At 45.1% G+C, this 13970-nt stretch overlaps 1 protein-coding gene across 1 annotated transcript; it reads right to left on the bottom strand.

Annotated features, from left to right (window-relative positions):
* Positions 1–1481: 1481 nt before the first annotated feature.
* LOC132591354 (zinc finger protein with KRAB and SCAN domains 8-like) lies at positions 1482–11856 on the bottom strand. Its single transcript, XM_060269728.1, has 6 exons — positions 11731–11856; positions 8833–9350; positions 8578–8659; positions 7761–7849; positions 5859–5985; positions 1482–3874 (listed from the first exon to the last, which is right to left on the bottom strand). Exons 2-6 carry the CDS (start codon positions 9247–9249, stop codon positions 3135–3137), a joined length of 1455 nt encoding a protein of 484 aa, XP_060125711.1. The 5' UTR covers positions 9250–9350; positions 11731–11856; the 3' UTR covers positions 1482–3134.
* Positions 11857–13970: the final 2114 nt, after the last annotated feature.

Raw genomic sequence — 13970 nt, 5'->3', positions numbered from 1 at the left:
ACGATCTCTCTCTCAAAGCAGGAAACAAAGAGGAAACGCTCACAACTGGCCGGATGAAGACTCAGTGGCACTTCGGGTTTCCAAGCGGACAGCAAGGCAAATACTTTGGAAAGAAATCAGAGGCAGAACACATACATACGCCAAATTGCGCATGTTTCTGCCCCATTCATGACAACAGTCGAATGTGAACCTGAAGTTGAGGGGCGGTTTCCTAGAGGGGAAAAGAATAGTGGGTCGGTGGGGGGACTGGGTCCTCCAGAGCAGAGGGTCAGCAAACTTTTTCAGCAGGGGGTTGGTCCACTATCCCTCAGACCTTGTGGGGGGCCGGACTATATTTTGGGAAAGAAAAAAACAAATAACCCAGAGATGCATTTTAAAGAAAAGCACACATTCTACTCATGTAAAAACACCAGACAGGCCCAACAAATAACCCAGAGATGCATTTGAAATAAAAGGACACATTCTACTCATGTAAAAACACGCTGATACCCAGACCGTCTGCGGATTTAGAAGGCGATTGGGCCGGATCCGCCTCCCCCCCCCCGGCCCTTAGTCTGCCTACCCATGCGCCAGAGCAACTTGCCAGCTGCTCCCTGCATTTGCCCTCACCTCCACCTTTGCTGCAAAGGCTGCATGGGGAGTGGGAAGCGGCTGGATTCCTTTTGTTGTAAGGGTTGCATCTGGAGTTTACCTCCCATGCTGGGGTGCCCTGGGCCATATGCCCCCCCCTCTGTCTGGGCCTGTGGGGTGGGCTCCCCTTTGTGCTGTGGGTGAAGGGGGGAGTCAGAGGGGCTGGAGGGGGGAGGAGCCTGAGAAAGGTGGAGGTGAAGATGCGGGGAGATCAGCCAGTTAAATTGGGAGAAAAATGGGGGTACAGTGGAACCTCGGTTTATGAACACCTCGGTTTATGAATTTTCGGTTTATGAACGCCGCGGACCCATCTGGAACGGATTAATTCACTTTCCATTACTTTTAATGGGAAAGTTTATGAACGCTTCAGTTTATGAACAGACTTCCGGAACCAATTACACCCATGTTTCAGTTTATGAACGCTTCAGTTTAAGTACTTCACGGACCGGTCTGGAACGGATTAATCCACTTTACATTACTTTCAATGGAAAAGTTCGCTTCAGTTTATGAACGGTTACTCCGCGGACTGTCTGGAACGGATTAATCCACTTTCCATTACTTTCAATGGGAAAGTTCGCTTCAGTTTATGAATGCTTCAGTTTATGAACAGACTTCCGGAACCAATTGTGTTCATAAACCGAGGTACCACTGTATAGCTTTTGGGGAAGTGGAAGAGGGGGTGCCAACTTGAACAAAATATTGGGGGGCATGTAAGCCCCCACCCTGCATAATCGATCACATGATGTGGCACAGACATACCATTTTAATGGCAATGCATGGGGGCAGCCCCCCTCCAATATTTTATTGGGGGGCCTGAAGGAACCTGGCCTATGGGAGTTGGCTCCTATGTCCTATGGCCCCACACATCCTCTGTGCCAACTTCTGTCCTCTGATGCATTTTTGCACATGGCCTAGACCTGATCGGAGGGGGGGATTATTCAAGCAGGACATGGGAGACTTGGGAAATGGACACAAAAAGGTCCCATGCGATTGGGGTTGTGTGTGAGAGAGAAATACCCCCCACCGGAACACAACTGGTGAACCCCAGTTCCAGATGGTCACTGCTGTGTCCTACATAAAGGGAGGGGGGGGAAATAGTTAAGATTTAATCGGAAATGTAGGTGAGCTCAATAGGCTAAAAAATGATCTGAGAACTATTGTAAACAGGTCAAAACATCAGCAGGTTTAGAATAAATTCAGCAGTATAAAATATGTGGAATTAAAATGTGGAAAACGAGAAGATATGGATTGATTAGAATATGCAGTGGTAAAAAACAGTAAAAAGATCAAGCTATGGAAAGGCAGAACGGAATTAAATGTCTCAATTTTTTATTGTAATGTTGTATGAAAACTGTAATGATGAAAAAACAGAAATGAAACTACATATATTCTGGTCTGAAAAATTTAATTAATGAGTATTTCTAGAGCTGAGTGGCAGCTTTGATATGAATTAGCCTTCAAGACAGCCTAGAAAACCTTTTAAGAAAGAGGGTGATCATACATGTGCAAAAAGTCCTGAATGGCATGGTGAGAAATTGTGGAGAACGGTTTTCCGCTCCCTTTCATAGTCCTAGTTGCTCACTTTCTGCCTAAAGCATTTCCTTTCAACATTCAAAGCAGTGGGTTGTATCTAATGTTAATCCTGCCCAAAGTACACCCACTGAACTTAATGAACACAATAACTTGGGTCTGTTAATTTCAGGGCGGTCCAACTTTTCACACCAAGTCGGCCGCAATAATACTTCATCACAGAACCCACGGGCCACACAATGAATTAAATTTCCATATCGTAAATTAAAGTGTTCACAATATAATTACCGGTAATATACACAATTAATGAAGTTAATGAAATATACAGTATATAATTAAATACACATTTAGTTTATTTAATATATTTAATTATTAAAACAAATTTAATACACAAACAGATGTAGGTGCTTTCGTTAACAATGCATGACACACACAAAAATATTTTTTAAAGGCTTTGAGATGTTTCCCCCCCTTGAATGTTTCTGGGGCCATGAAAAAAAGCTGGACCACCTTGGTCAACTCTAAGCAAGATTAACACTGGATATCACCAATTTGCATAATGTCTCCCTATATGAATTTCCTGATGGGAAGAAAGGAAAAATGGGGGTGGAAGCATTCTCTCCCAAGTGTTAATACAGTTTCCCCCTTTTAAATTCACTGATGGCAATGGATATTTGTGTTTCTTTGAAGCTCTTTCCAAACTCCAAGAACTGTAGGCTGCATAAGAGTCTCTTGGGGCACTGTCCCACCAAGTGAAAACATTTAACATCCCTCCCCACCCCTTCTCAAAACCTCACATTCTTCTGCCAGAATACATGTGTTAAGTCTTGAAGGTGCTATTATGTTCTTTTTGTTGCCCTGTTACAAAAAAAGAGCAGGATGGGACACACCCGTGACACTGATATGGATTCTACGCGTTGTGAATACCTCGATGAAGATGGGAAATGGTACATTTAATAAAACTCTTTCCACATTTACAAGCACTGATATTGTTTCTCCCCTGCATGGATTCTCTGATGGGAGGTGAGACTTTCCTTCCAGCTGAAGCTCTTCCCACATTCCAAGCACTGGTAGGGCTTCTCCCCACTGTGAATTCTTTGATGGCGGCGGAAATGTGTGCTTCTGTGGAAGCTCTTTCCACACTCCAAGCACTGATAGGGTTTCTCCCCTGTATGGATCCTTTGATGGGAAGTGAGACTGTCCTTCCAGCTATAGCTCTTCCCACATTCCAGACACTGATATGGTCTCTCCCCAGTATGAATTCTTTGATGGGACGTGAGACTTCTCTTGGTGGTGAAGCCAATCCCACATTCCAAACACTGGTAGGGTTTGTTCCCACTGTGAATTCTTTGATGGGCATGGAGGTTGGAGCTCTGGCTGAAGCTCTTTCCACATTCTAAGCATTCGTACGGTCTCTCCCCTGTATGAATTCTTTGATGGCGACAGAAATCTGTGCTTCTGTTAAAGCTCTTTCCACAGTCCAAGCACTGATATCGTTTCTCTTCGGTATGAATTCTTCGATGGGAAGTGAGATTTTTCTTCCAGCTAAAGTTCTTCCCACATTCCAAGCACTGATAAAGTTTCTCCTTGTTGTCAGTTCCTTGATGGGAACTCTGATAGATGCTATCTCCACACTCCAGATATTCATATGGCTTCTCTACTGTGTGGAGTTTGCCATGGTCTCCCTGATTCTTGGTTTCCAATTTGTCACCTTCTGCAATGACAACAAAAACTAATGAGAGAGCCTTAGGAGGAAACGGAGCCCCAAATTACTGAACAATGCCCAATAATGCTTGTGATGAAGGAAGAAATGAAGGGACTTTGATGAGAGGCAGATGTTAGTAAGTAAGTAAAGTAGTTAATTGCATTATCCATATGGCCATAGCACATGTACAAACAAACAGGCAACTGTCGCACAGCAATAAAATATAACAAATACGATTAGAACATTAAATATAAAATCCAGGTGAATACTACTGATTAGAATGTTACTGATTACTGATTGGGCGGACCATGGCCGCCCAATTGAGACTAGAATTGGGACTACCATCTATAGTAGCAAAAGCCCATGCCAGGATAATTATCTACTATAAATCCATTGCAGAAACTCAAAACTCCCTACTAGCTAAACAAGCCTTCACAGCCCTTACCGGCAGCAGCAGCAGCTGGCCTAAGGCCATGGAATCCATTTGTGATCGTTACTCCCTCCAAGACTTTGCTGCCCTGATCTCATGGGATAACGACAAAATCCATAGCTGGATTCTAGCTAGGGATGAAGCTTTCGACCTAGCACAATCTAAGGCGGCTAAACTCTCCACGTGGCTCCCCCAAGTGAAGGTAGTTAGATCCCTGGTCCACTATTTGTGTGATTTGACAAACCCCAAGCTAAGAAGAGCTTTCACACTAGCCCGATTCCACGTCATACCTACAGCATTCCTACACAGCGTTTTTTCCAACACACCACTGAACCTCTGACTCTGCCCGTGCAATGAGGGAAAGATCGAGGCAGATCTTACTACAGAATTAACACCCTTTGGTTGCCAGCATTAACTGAGAGCAGGCTTGCTACAGACAGTTGAATCTGGCCTGTGTAAAACTGTGTTTGGCTTAGTGTTGAAGAGCATTGGGTCATCTTTGACCAAACACTCTCCCTTTCAGTCTAGCCTACTTCACAAGGTTGATGTGCAGGTAAATGGTACAACCATGTCCATTCTCTTCAGAACTGTGAGGAGTAATAGAAAAGATGAAAAGATGATAGAATGTAAAGGTTAGGCTTAGAGGTTCCATGGACAATCCCTGACTTCTCTAGCTAAAGCAATGGTGGTGAACCTCTGGCACATGGGTCTGATGAGGGCCTGTGAGGTTGTTTTCTGCTAGACCTGCAACGTCTGGTGTGGGAAGGTGAAACGTTGCTGTAAATGAAGAACGAGGTGTTTAAAATACACTCCTAGAATCATAGAATCATAGAGTTGGAAGAGACCGTAAGGGCCATCCAGTCCAACCCCCTGCCAAGCAGGAAACACCATCAAATATGCCTGTCAAGCCTCTGCTTATAGACCTCCAAAGAAGGAGACTCCTGATTGCTCCTTGCTGGTGGCTCCCTCTCAGTAACCATCAGCTGATCGTCAGGATGCCCCACTGGGATCATCAGCAGCAGGGAATTCTTCATCAGGAACTCCCTAGGTCACCTGATGAGGCTCTTGGAGCTGATCAGCTGATGAGTCCTGAGATTCATCACTTTGAAGTTCATCTGCAATTGCCCATGAAAGGCAGTTAAGCCAAAAAGCAAAATATAAAAAGGGGTGGGTAGGACTCTGGGTAGGGAGGACTCTTGAAGAGATATTTCTATGAAGGCAAAAACATCATATAGCTATGGGAAGCTGAGATGAGTAAAAGCCCACCTCTTTTCTGAGACGGATTGCTGTTTGGGCCAATCATGAAATTCATCTCTGAAGTCAGTGCTTTCCTTTGGCCAACCAGAAAATTAATGTGGGGGCTACTTCTACCCTGAACGGCCCTGAAACTCACATTTCAAAGGCCTGGGAAGTTCAGACCAGTCTGATAATTCTTTAGAAGGGCATAACTAGTGTACGAGTCCTGAGACAACACAGTAGATACTTGTCCAAATGCTGTACACATAAAATAGACATACAGTAATGAATTTCACAGCAGATATTATCATCCAACGGGAGCCATACCAAGAGACGCCACGGTCACACAATTCTCCTCCATGACACTGTTATGCAATGTTCTCTGGTCAGGATTCAGCAGAGCCCACTCCTCATCTGTGAAGTATACAGCCACATCCTCAAAGAACACTGTACCCTAAAATTAAAAGAAATTATGTCCTCCTGATAGAAAGAATAAAAACTTTCTACTACTATTTGCTGTCCAATATATCCTATCTATTAAGAGCTGTGCTGTCTTAATTGGGTTCATCTATTTCCCATTTGAAAAGTGGGCATTTATATTTTAGCATCTGTGTAACTGGTTTTTACGCTGCTGATAAGTCTTGTTGGCACCCGTCTGTCTCGAGAGACAATGGAGTGTTCCTCTAGGGGCGAAGTCAAACCGCTGCATTAGCAGCACCAAAGTGGCCTCCCCGGGGCGCAAGCCTGAGCGGTGTGTCTGGAGGTCCTGGGCTGCACACATGACAAGACCCCGCTCTTGGCCTCACTGATGTGGTCCAAAGCAAAGCAGGGCAAGACATTTGGCACCAGCTTGGCTGCAGGAGTTTCCGGAAGGAGAAGAAGAAAAAGAAGAAGAGTTTGGATTTGATACCCTGCTTTATCACTACCCGAAGGAGCCTCAAAAAGCGGCCAACATTCTCCTTTCCCTTCCTCCCCCCCAACAAACACTCTGTGAGAACACTCTGTTCTTTGAAGTGTGACCAGCCCAAGGTCACCCAGCAGCTGCATGTGGAGAAGCAGAGAGGCGAACCCGGTTCCCCAGATTACGAGTCTACCACTCTTAATCACTACACCATGCTGGAGTGGAACTGCCGCCCAACCATCTTAGAGACTCCAACCCCCTGTTTTCACAGTGGCCAATGGGAAGCCCGCAAGTAAGGCCTAGACGCAACAGCACTCTGCCCACCTGTGATTCCCTCCAACTGGTATTAAGGTTACCATTCGTCCCCGTTTCCCAGGGACAGTCCCCGGATTTACAAATCAGCCCCCTGACAAAATCCATCTGTTTAGTAGGAAGTTGAAAAGTGTCCCCAGATTCATTGAAAAAATTCTGGTAACCTGAATAGGAGGCATAACACCTCTGACAGTGGAGGTAGAACACAGTCATTGTGGCTTGTAGCCACTGATAGCTTTATCCTCCATGGCCTTGTCTAATCCTCTTTTAAAGTCATCCAAGGAGTGGAATGTGAATGGATAAAGGGCGCTGTCAATAAATTATCTCTACACTCCAGGTCTGGAAACAGAGTGCTGGAAGGGCTACACGCGTCAAATGGATATTTACATGCTTGGGAAAACAACAAAGGTACTGATTGCAAGGAAACAACAAAGGCTAGCTATAAAAATGTATTAAAATTAATAGAAAGATGAGAAGGTGATTAAAGAAGAAGAATGAAGCAATGGGAAGCAATGGACATATGATTGTAATCGGAGCGGGAAACCTTTTTTTTAATGTATTAAATTTATTGTTTCATTTGATGCCCACAAGTTCTTTTTTTAAAAAAAATCCTTTTTATTGCTTCTTTTTCATAACTACAAAGTATATATAACATACAAAACATACAAAATGATGCCCACAAGTTCTAGTGTAATGAGAGAGGGAGAAATATTTGCCCACGCTGTGTAGAATTTTATACATTTCTATTCTGATGAGTCAGTGGTTGACCTGACTTTTATTCTGCTTCATTGTGGAATACACACACACACACATGCATACACACGCACACACATACACCGGTATATAAAAATTTGATAGCTAACTGCTGGGTGACGTGGCTCCTTATTCTCAGAATTTAAACATTCATTGAGTAGCTTTGAAAGCAAAGTGGAAGAGAGAGAGAGATTGCTAAAGACTGAAGGAGGGGGCAGGAGCACCCAGACTGCCCCCAGTCTCCTGATGGTCCCTTCCCTTACCTGATCTTGTTCCACTGCAATTGCTACCCTTCCATTGTAATGATAATGATGAGATGTCGGAGGTGATCTTGCTGGAATCATTCCTTCACCTGCAAAATATAAAGGGGGATAGAAGCCAATGGCACATGCTTGTCTCCAAGATTCAGCAATGCATGGCTAACTACACATGGATCTTAAAGGTAAAGGTAAAGGTAAAGGGACCCCTGACCATTAGGTCCAGTCGCGGACAACTCTGGGGTTGCAGTGCTCATCTCGCGTTATTGGCCGAGGGAGCCGGTGTACAGCTTCCAGGTCATGTGGCCAGCATGACTAAGCCGCTTCTGGCGAACCAGAGCAGTGCACGGAAACGCCGTTTTTTGCCTTCCCGCCGGAGCAGTACCTATTTATCTACTTGCACTCTGACGTGCTTTTGAACTGCTAGGTTGGCAGGAGCAGGGACTGAGCAACGGGAACTCACCCTGTCACGGGAATTCGAACTGCCGACCTTCTGATCGGCAAGCCCTAGGCTCTGTGGTTTAAAACCCACACCGCCACCCGCGTCCCATTTCACATGGCTCTTAGAAGATACCTACTGAGTGTTTCTACTCATTTTATGTTATCATGTGGAACACATCTCTTCCACTTTGGATGCTTGGGAAAAAAGGTAAAAATGCTGGTCCCCATGTATAAATGATGAAGTGCTGTAAATCAACACATTTCTCAGTGGTGGAAAAGGCTGGAAGACAATAATCCATTACTCCAAATGATTAAAGGGGCCCATGGATTTATTTAAAAATCAATTGACCAGATTGAGATACAAATTAAGATCAATCCTCACCCAGAGGCCCCTGTCTGGTGTCCAATGGATTCCTCTCCACCTCTAGGAGATCAGTGCCCTTTTTTGCAAACGGATCCTGTATCTGAAACAATAACGAGGATAGAAGACATCAAATGGGGAGAAGGATTAGAAAAGCCATGACAGAGGTAGGAACCAAAGAGTTGCTGAATATTCTTCTTTGGATGTTCCCCCCAAAAAAAGTTAAGAGAATTTTTCATTCTGCGCCCCTTGGGATTATCTAGATGAAACTCTCACCTGCTGCTCCTTCTGCTTCTTGACCTCCGCTTGACTGAGGAGGAAACCTTCGACCAGGGCCACCGCCTGGGAACTGGTCTCCGCCCCACATTCCCTCACCCAGCTCTCCATCTCCAGTGGAAGGACAGTCAAGAATTGCTCCAGGATCACCAGGTCTAGGATCTGAGTCTTGGTGTGCTGCTCTGGCTTCAGCCACTGACGACAAAGGCGGTGGAGTTGACTCCAAACCTCTCGGGGCCCCTTGGCCTCCTGGTAGCAGAAGTCCCTGAACTGCTGACGCTGCACATCTGAGCTGAGGATGTCCTCCTCACCCAGGATCTTCTGCACTGTTCTCTCCCAGAATCCCCTACTGCTCCCAGTCTTGATGGCATCACAGCCTCTTCCTTTTTCGGAGCCTGTCGAGTTTTCCTCTTCCATCTATGCTTCAAGGAAGCCTCCAAGAGGTCTGAAGGAATTCCTCGGTCTTCTGCCAATTTTATTCTGCCCTAGTTAGAAGCACTACAAAGACCTGACAAGACCTGCCAAGGAAAACAAAGAATATATTCATGTATGCTACAACAGCAGCAAGAGTCTTGTTAGCACAAAGGTGGAAGAATGAGGAAGTCCCAACGAAAGAACAATGGCAAGAAAAACTGATGAGCTATGCAGAGTTGGCAAAGCTGACATATAAACTACGAGAGAAGGACAACCGTGACTTGAAAGAAGAATGGGAACTTTTTACAAACTATTTGAAAAGACAGCAAAAGGACTTGGACTCCTTGGTAGGTTTTGAATAAACATTCACAATTTATTAGTACGATACGATACGATAAATAAGGTAATGTTATGTACAATTTTATAACATGCAGAAAACAACATGTACAAGCAAATCAGAGAGGGGAGCTGAGGGTATAAAAAGGGGGTAAAAAATGTAACGGGTTAAATCGATTGAGAATGTATTTTGTTAAAGATGTTCAATAAAAACTTTTTAAAAAAAAGAAGCGCTACAAAGACCTATAAAGCCAATATGTTGCTCTGTTATTAGACGCTACACTGTCAGGAGAGGGAAAATTGTTCCCTGGGCCAGCCTGGAGGGTTCTCGCTAGCAACCAGGCCAGATTATAGTGATGCAATAGCCCTCCTCGACTGAAAGTTATGAAGCAAAATGTGCCGGCCACCTTTTAAGGCAGCTTTCCTCAAACTACAGGCCACGGGACACTCCTGGGCCTCAGCACCCTTCCAGGTGGGCCTTGCAGCCTCAACGCTCCCCATCCTTACCCTTAGGGATAAGCAAGGCTGGCTGCTTCTCTCTGCTTCTCAGTGGTGTTGCAAAGGCAGGGGAGTCAGCCTGGTTCCTCACCACCCTTCCTTTTTTGCTTTAAAGCAAAGAAGAAGAAGAAGCAGAAGCAGAAGATGAAGAAGAGTAGTTTGGATTTGATATCCCGCTTTATCACTACCTGAAGGAGTCTCAAAGCGGCTAACATTCTACTTTCCCCTCCTCCCCCACAACAAACACTCTGTGAGGTGAGTGGGGCTGAGAGACTTCAGAGAAGTGTGACTAACCCAAGGTCACCCAGCAGATGCATGTGGAGGAGCGGAGACGCAAACCCGGCTCCCCAGATTACGAGTCTACTGCTCTTAACCACTACACCACACTGGCAAAGAGTGACTTCAGAACTGTCATAACAAGTGAGTTGTTTTTGAATATCTGGCAAAAGTTAGGAATCACCCAGGGTCCTGAAGAGATGTTGTCCCCCATCCCACCCTCATTTAGTGCATCCTTTTCATCCTAGCAAGCGAAAGGCAGCTCTTTTTTTTGTAACATCTGAGATCACGAAAAGGTTGTTTTCTGCAAATCCTTCTACACACAGTCATTGTGTGCGACTGAAAGTGCCCTGCGATTCCGTCCTGGCAGGTGTGAGCAATGGGGCTCTGCAGTGCCCCACCACCAATTGGCCAGAGAGTGTATTAAAGGGGATTATTTCCCTTTCATACAACAGGATGTGGGGCAGTCATGAGAATTTTTCCCAGGGAGGAGCAAAGCATTGCTATGATTATTAAGTATTCAATCTGTATCCCACTCTTCCTTCCAAAGGGGTAAAACACTGATAGGTGGAGGGAGGCTAGTCCCCCCCCCCAATGTCAATATATACATCCTGCCTCAGGTTTGACAAATACTGTACTAGAAACTTTGTCTCTCTTTTAAAATGGGAATCTGGATTATGTTTCGTGGAGAGGGGAGGAATTTCCCCCTTACATACCCACTACACAAATCCATTTGACCACGTTGGTTTGCGGTGGTCTCTCCTGCATTGGATTCCTTTGATTAAAAGACCGCTTGCAGTTTTAAGGAATGCTTTCTGTTCAATCTCATGTTTGGGGGTTGCATGTCTGAATGGGCACATGCATGTCAGTCAGAAGGCTTGATATTGCCACTTGCTTGGGGGTAGGGGTGCATTATAATTCTAATCAAATTGCAGTCGAATTCAGCATTGTACTATAAACACTCTCCTCCAGCATGATTGACATCCTAAACCCTTTTAAAAATGTGGGCTTTTGGGGGGGGGGAGGACGGGTTGTTGGATTGTTGTTTTTATTTTGATTATGCATTTTGCGGTTTTATATTTTGATTTTATTCTGTGAACCGCCCTAAGACCTGCGGATATAGGGCGGTATATAAATTCTATTATTGTTATTGTTATTGTTGATATTGTTATTATTGTTATTATTGTTATTATTATTCCCAAGCCACCTCCTGACCTTGCAGAGAAAAAAAAGACCCGATCACTGACTTGGGTGCTTTGGGGGGAGATCTCGGATGGATCAGCTGAGCAGGCACCCGCCCCGCTGCAGCCCTGGGAATCCCCTTTACCCAAATGCATCAAATTGGGACGGGGGGGGGCGAAAATAGAGACTCACCAAACATCAGAGGTGTCCACCGATGTAGCACTTGCGAGGCACAAAGGCCACTTTCGGACCCCGAAGGGGGGAAGTCAGGAAGGGGCACCGTGGGGAGGAATGTTTGTTGTGGTGTTCCCCCTCCCTCGCCCCCAAATCCCATTTCCCTTCCTCTCTAGGAAACCAGTTCCGGCCCATTTTAACCCTTAGAAAGCCAAGCAGCGAGAGGGGGGGGGCCTGCGTGTAGCTCAGTGGTGCAAGCGCCTGCAAAAGGCGTGCGGAAGCTCCCAAGTTCAGTCCGTGGCGTTTTCACGTATCAAGTGATAGGGAAGAGATCCAGGGAAGAGAGAGAGATGGCCAGGCTCAAGGTCAGTTATTTTGATTTGGCTGTAACTGTAAACTTATTACTGTATTATTATTATTATTATTATTATTATTATTATTATTATTATTATTAGTTGTTGTTGTTGTTTAGTTGTTTAGTCGTGTCCGACTCTTCGTGACCCCATGGACCATAGCACGCCAGGCACTCCTGTCTTCCACTGCCTCCCGCAGTTTGGTCAAACTCATGTTGGTAGCTTCGAGAACACTGTCCAACCATCTCGTCCTCTGTCGTCCCCTTCTTCTTGTGCCCTCAATCTTTCCCAACATCAGGGTCTTTTCCAGGGAGTCTTCTCTTCTCATGAGGTGGCCAAAGTATTGGAGCCTCAGCTTCAGGATCTGTCCTTCCAGTGAGCACCACGTGCTATGGTCCATGGGGTCACGAAGAGTCAGACATGACTAAACGACTAAACAACAACAACAAGTTGCTTTGGAAGACGATCATCAGGCATCCGCACAACATGACCAGTCCAACAAAGTTGATGTTGAAGAATCATTGCTTCAACACTGGTGATCTTTGCTTCTTCCAGTACACTGATATTAGTTCGCCTGTCTTCCCAAGTGATGTGTAATTTTTTTCGGAGACACCATTGATGAAATCTTTCGAGGAGTTGGAGATGGCGTTTATAAGTGGTCCATGTTTCACAAGCATATAGTAAGGTTGGTAGTACAATAGCTTTGTAAACAAGCACTTTGGTTTCCCTGCGAATGTCACTCTGCACTTCCTCAAACACTCTGCACTTCAATCGGGAGAAAGCCGCACTCGCAGAGCTCAGGCGATGCTGGATTTCAGCATCAATGTTGGCCCTTGTGGAAAGGTAACTGCCTAAGTAGGAGAAGTGATCAACATTTTCCAATATTACACCACTGATTTGGATTTGTGGTGCTGCAGAGGGGTTATTTTGTACTTGTTGGTGCAGCACTTTGGTTTTTTGGATGTTGAATGATAGGCTAAGCTTTTTGTAAGCTTCTGTAAAGATATTTAGGATGGTCTGGAGGTCATCCTCTGAGCGTGCTCACACTACGACTACATTGTCATCAGCATACTGAAGCTCTATGACAGTAACCTTACCATTACGGTAACCTTACTCTGGTTTCAGCCTGTTCAGATTAAAGAGCTTTCCATCTGTTCAATATACAGGTATGGTGTGTGCGTTGCTCCAGAGCTTCTGATTTCTTGATCCAAAGGACTGGGCTGCCTGTAACTGATCAGCTTCAGTGGTGCCCTATGATCGTAGAATTGTGGAGCTGGAAGGGACCCCGAGGGTCATCTAGTCCAACCCCCTGCAATGCAGGACTTATCTTTACACTCGGCTGTTTACTTCCAATTTAGGGGCTCCCCATTCCAGCGCAGTAACCCTGGTCTGCCAGTCTCCTCTTTTAGAAGCAGCAAACACTAGCAATCGCTGCCACTCTCCTGGAAGCGATGCTTCATCACTTCAGGAATGTGTAAAAAAAGATATCCATTCCCCCCTTGGGCCACAAGGGGGCGACAGCGGGAAGGTAATAATAATAATAATATAATAATAATAATAATAATAATAATAATAATAATAATAATATAGAAACACGCACATATACAGAGGGCAAACCAAGGTTTAATGTGCTGAGATAAGACAATAGGCACAAAAAACAAACAAACTACAGTTCCTCGGGATTCTTCTGCAGGGGTTAAATGTGCTTTGGATATATCTGGAGTGCCGGGAGAGATGCAGAGGGAACTGATCCAGCTGCTTGGCGGTCCTTCTCCCCCTAGACCAGGCATCCCCAAACTGCGGCCCTCCAGATGTTTTGGCCTACAACTCCCATGATCCCCAGCTAACAGGATCAGTGGTCAGGGATGATGGGAATTGTAGTCCAAAACATCTGGAGGGCCGAAG

Source organism: Zootoca vivipara, chromosome 2 (genome assembly GCF_963506605.1).
Source record: "Zootoca vivipara chromosome 2, rZooViv1.1, whole genome shotgun sequence".
Lineage (NCBI taxonomy): Eukaryota > Metazoa > Chordata > Lepidosauria > Squamata > Lacertidae > Zootoca > Zootoca vivipara.
The sequence above is the reverse complement of the archived record's forward strand: the minus strand, read 5'-3'. Positions and strand labels throughout refer to the sequence as shown.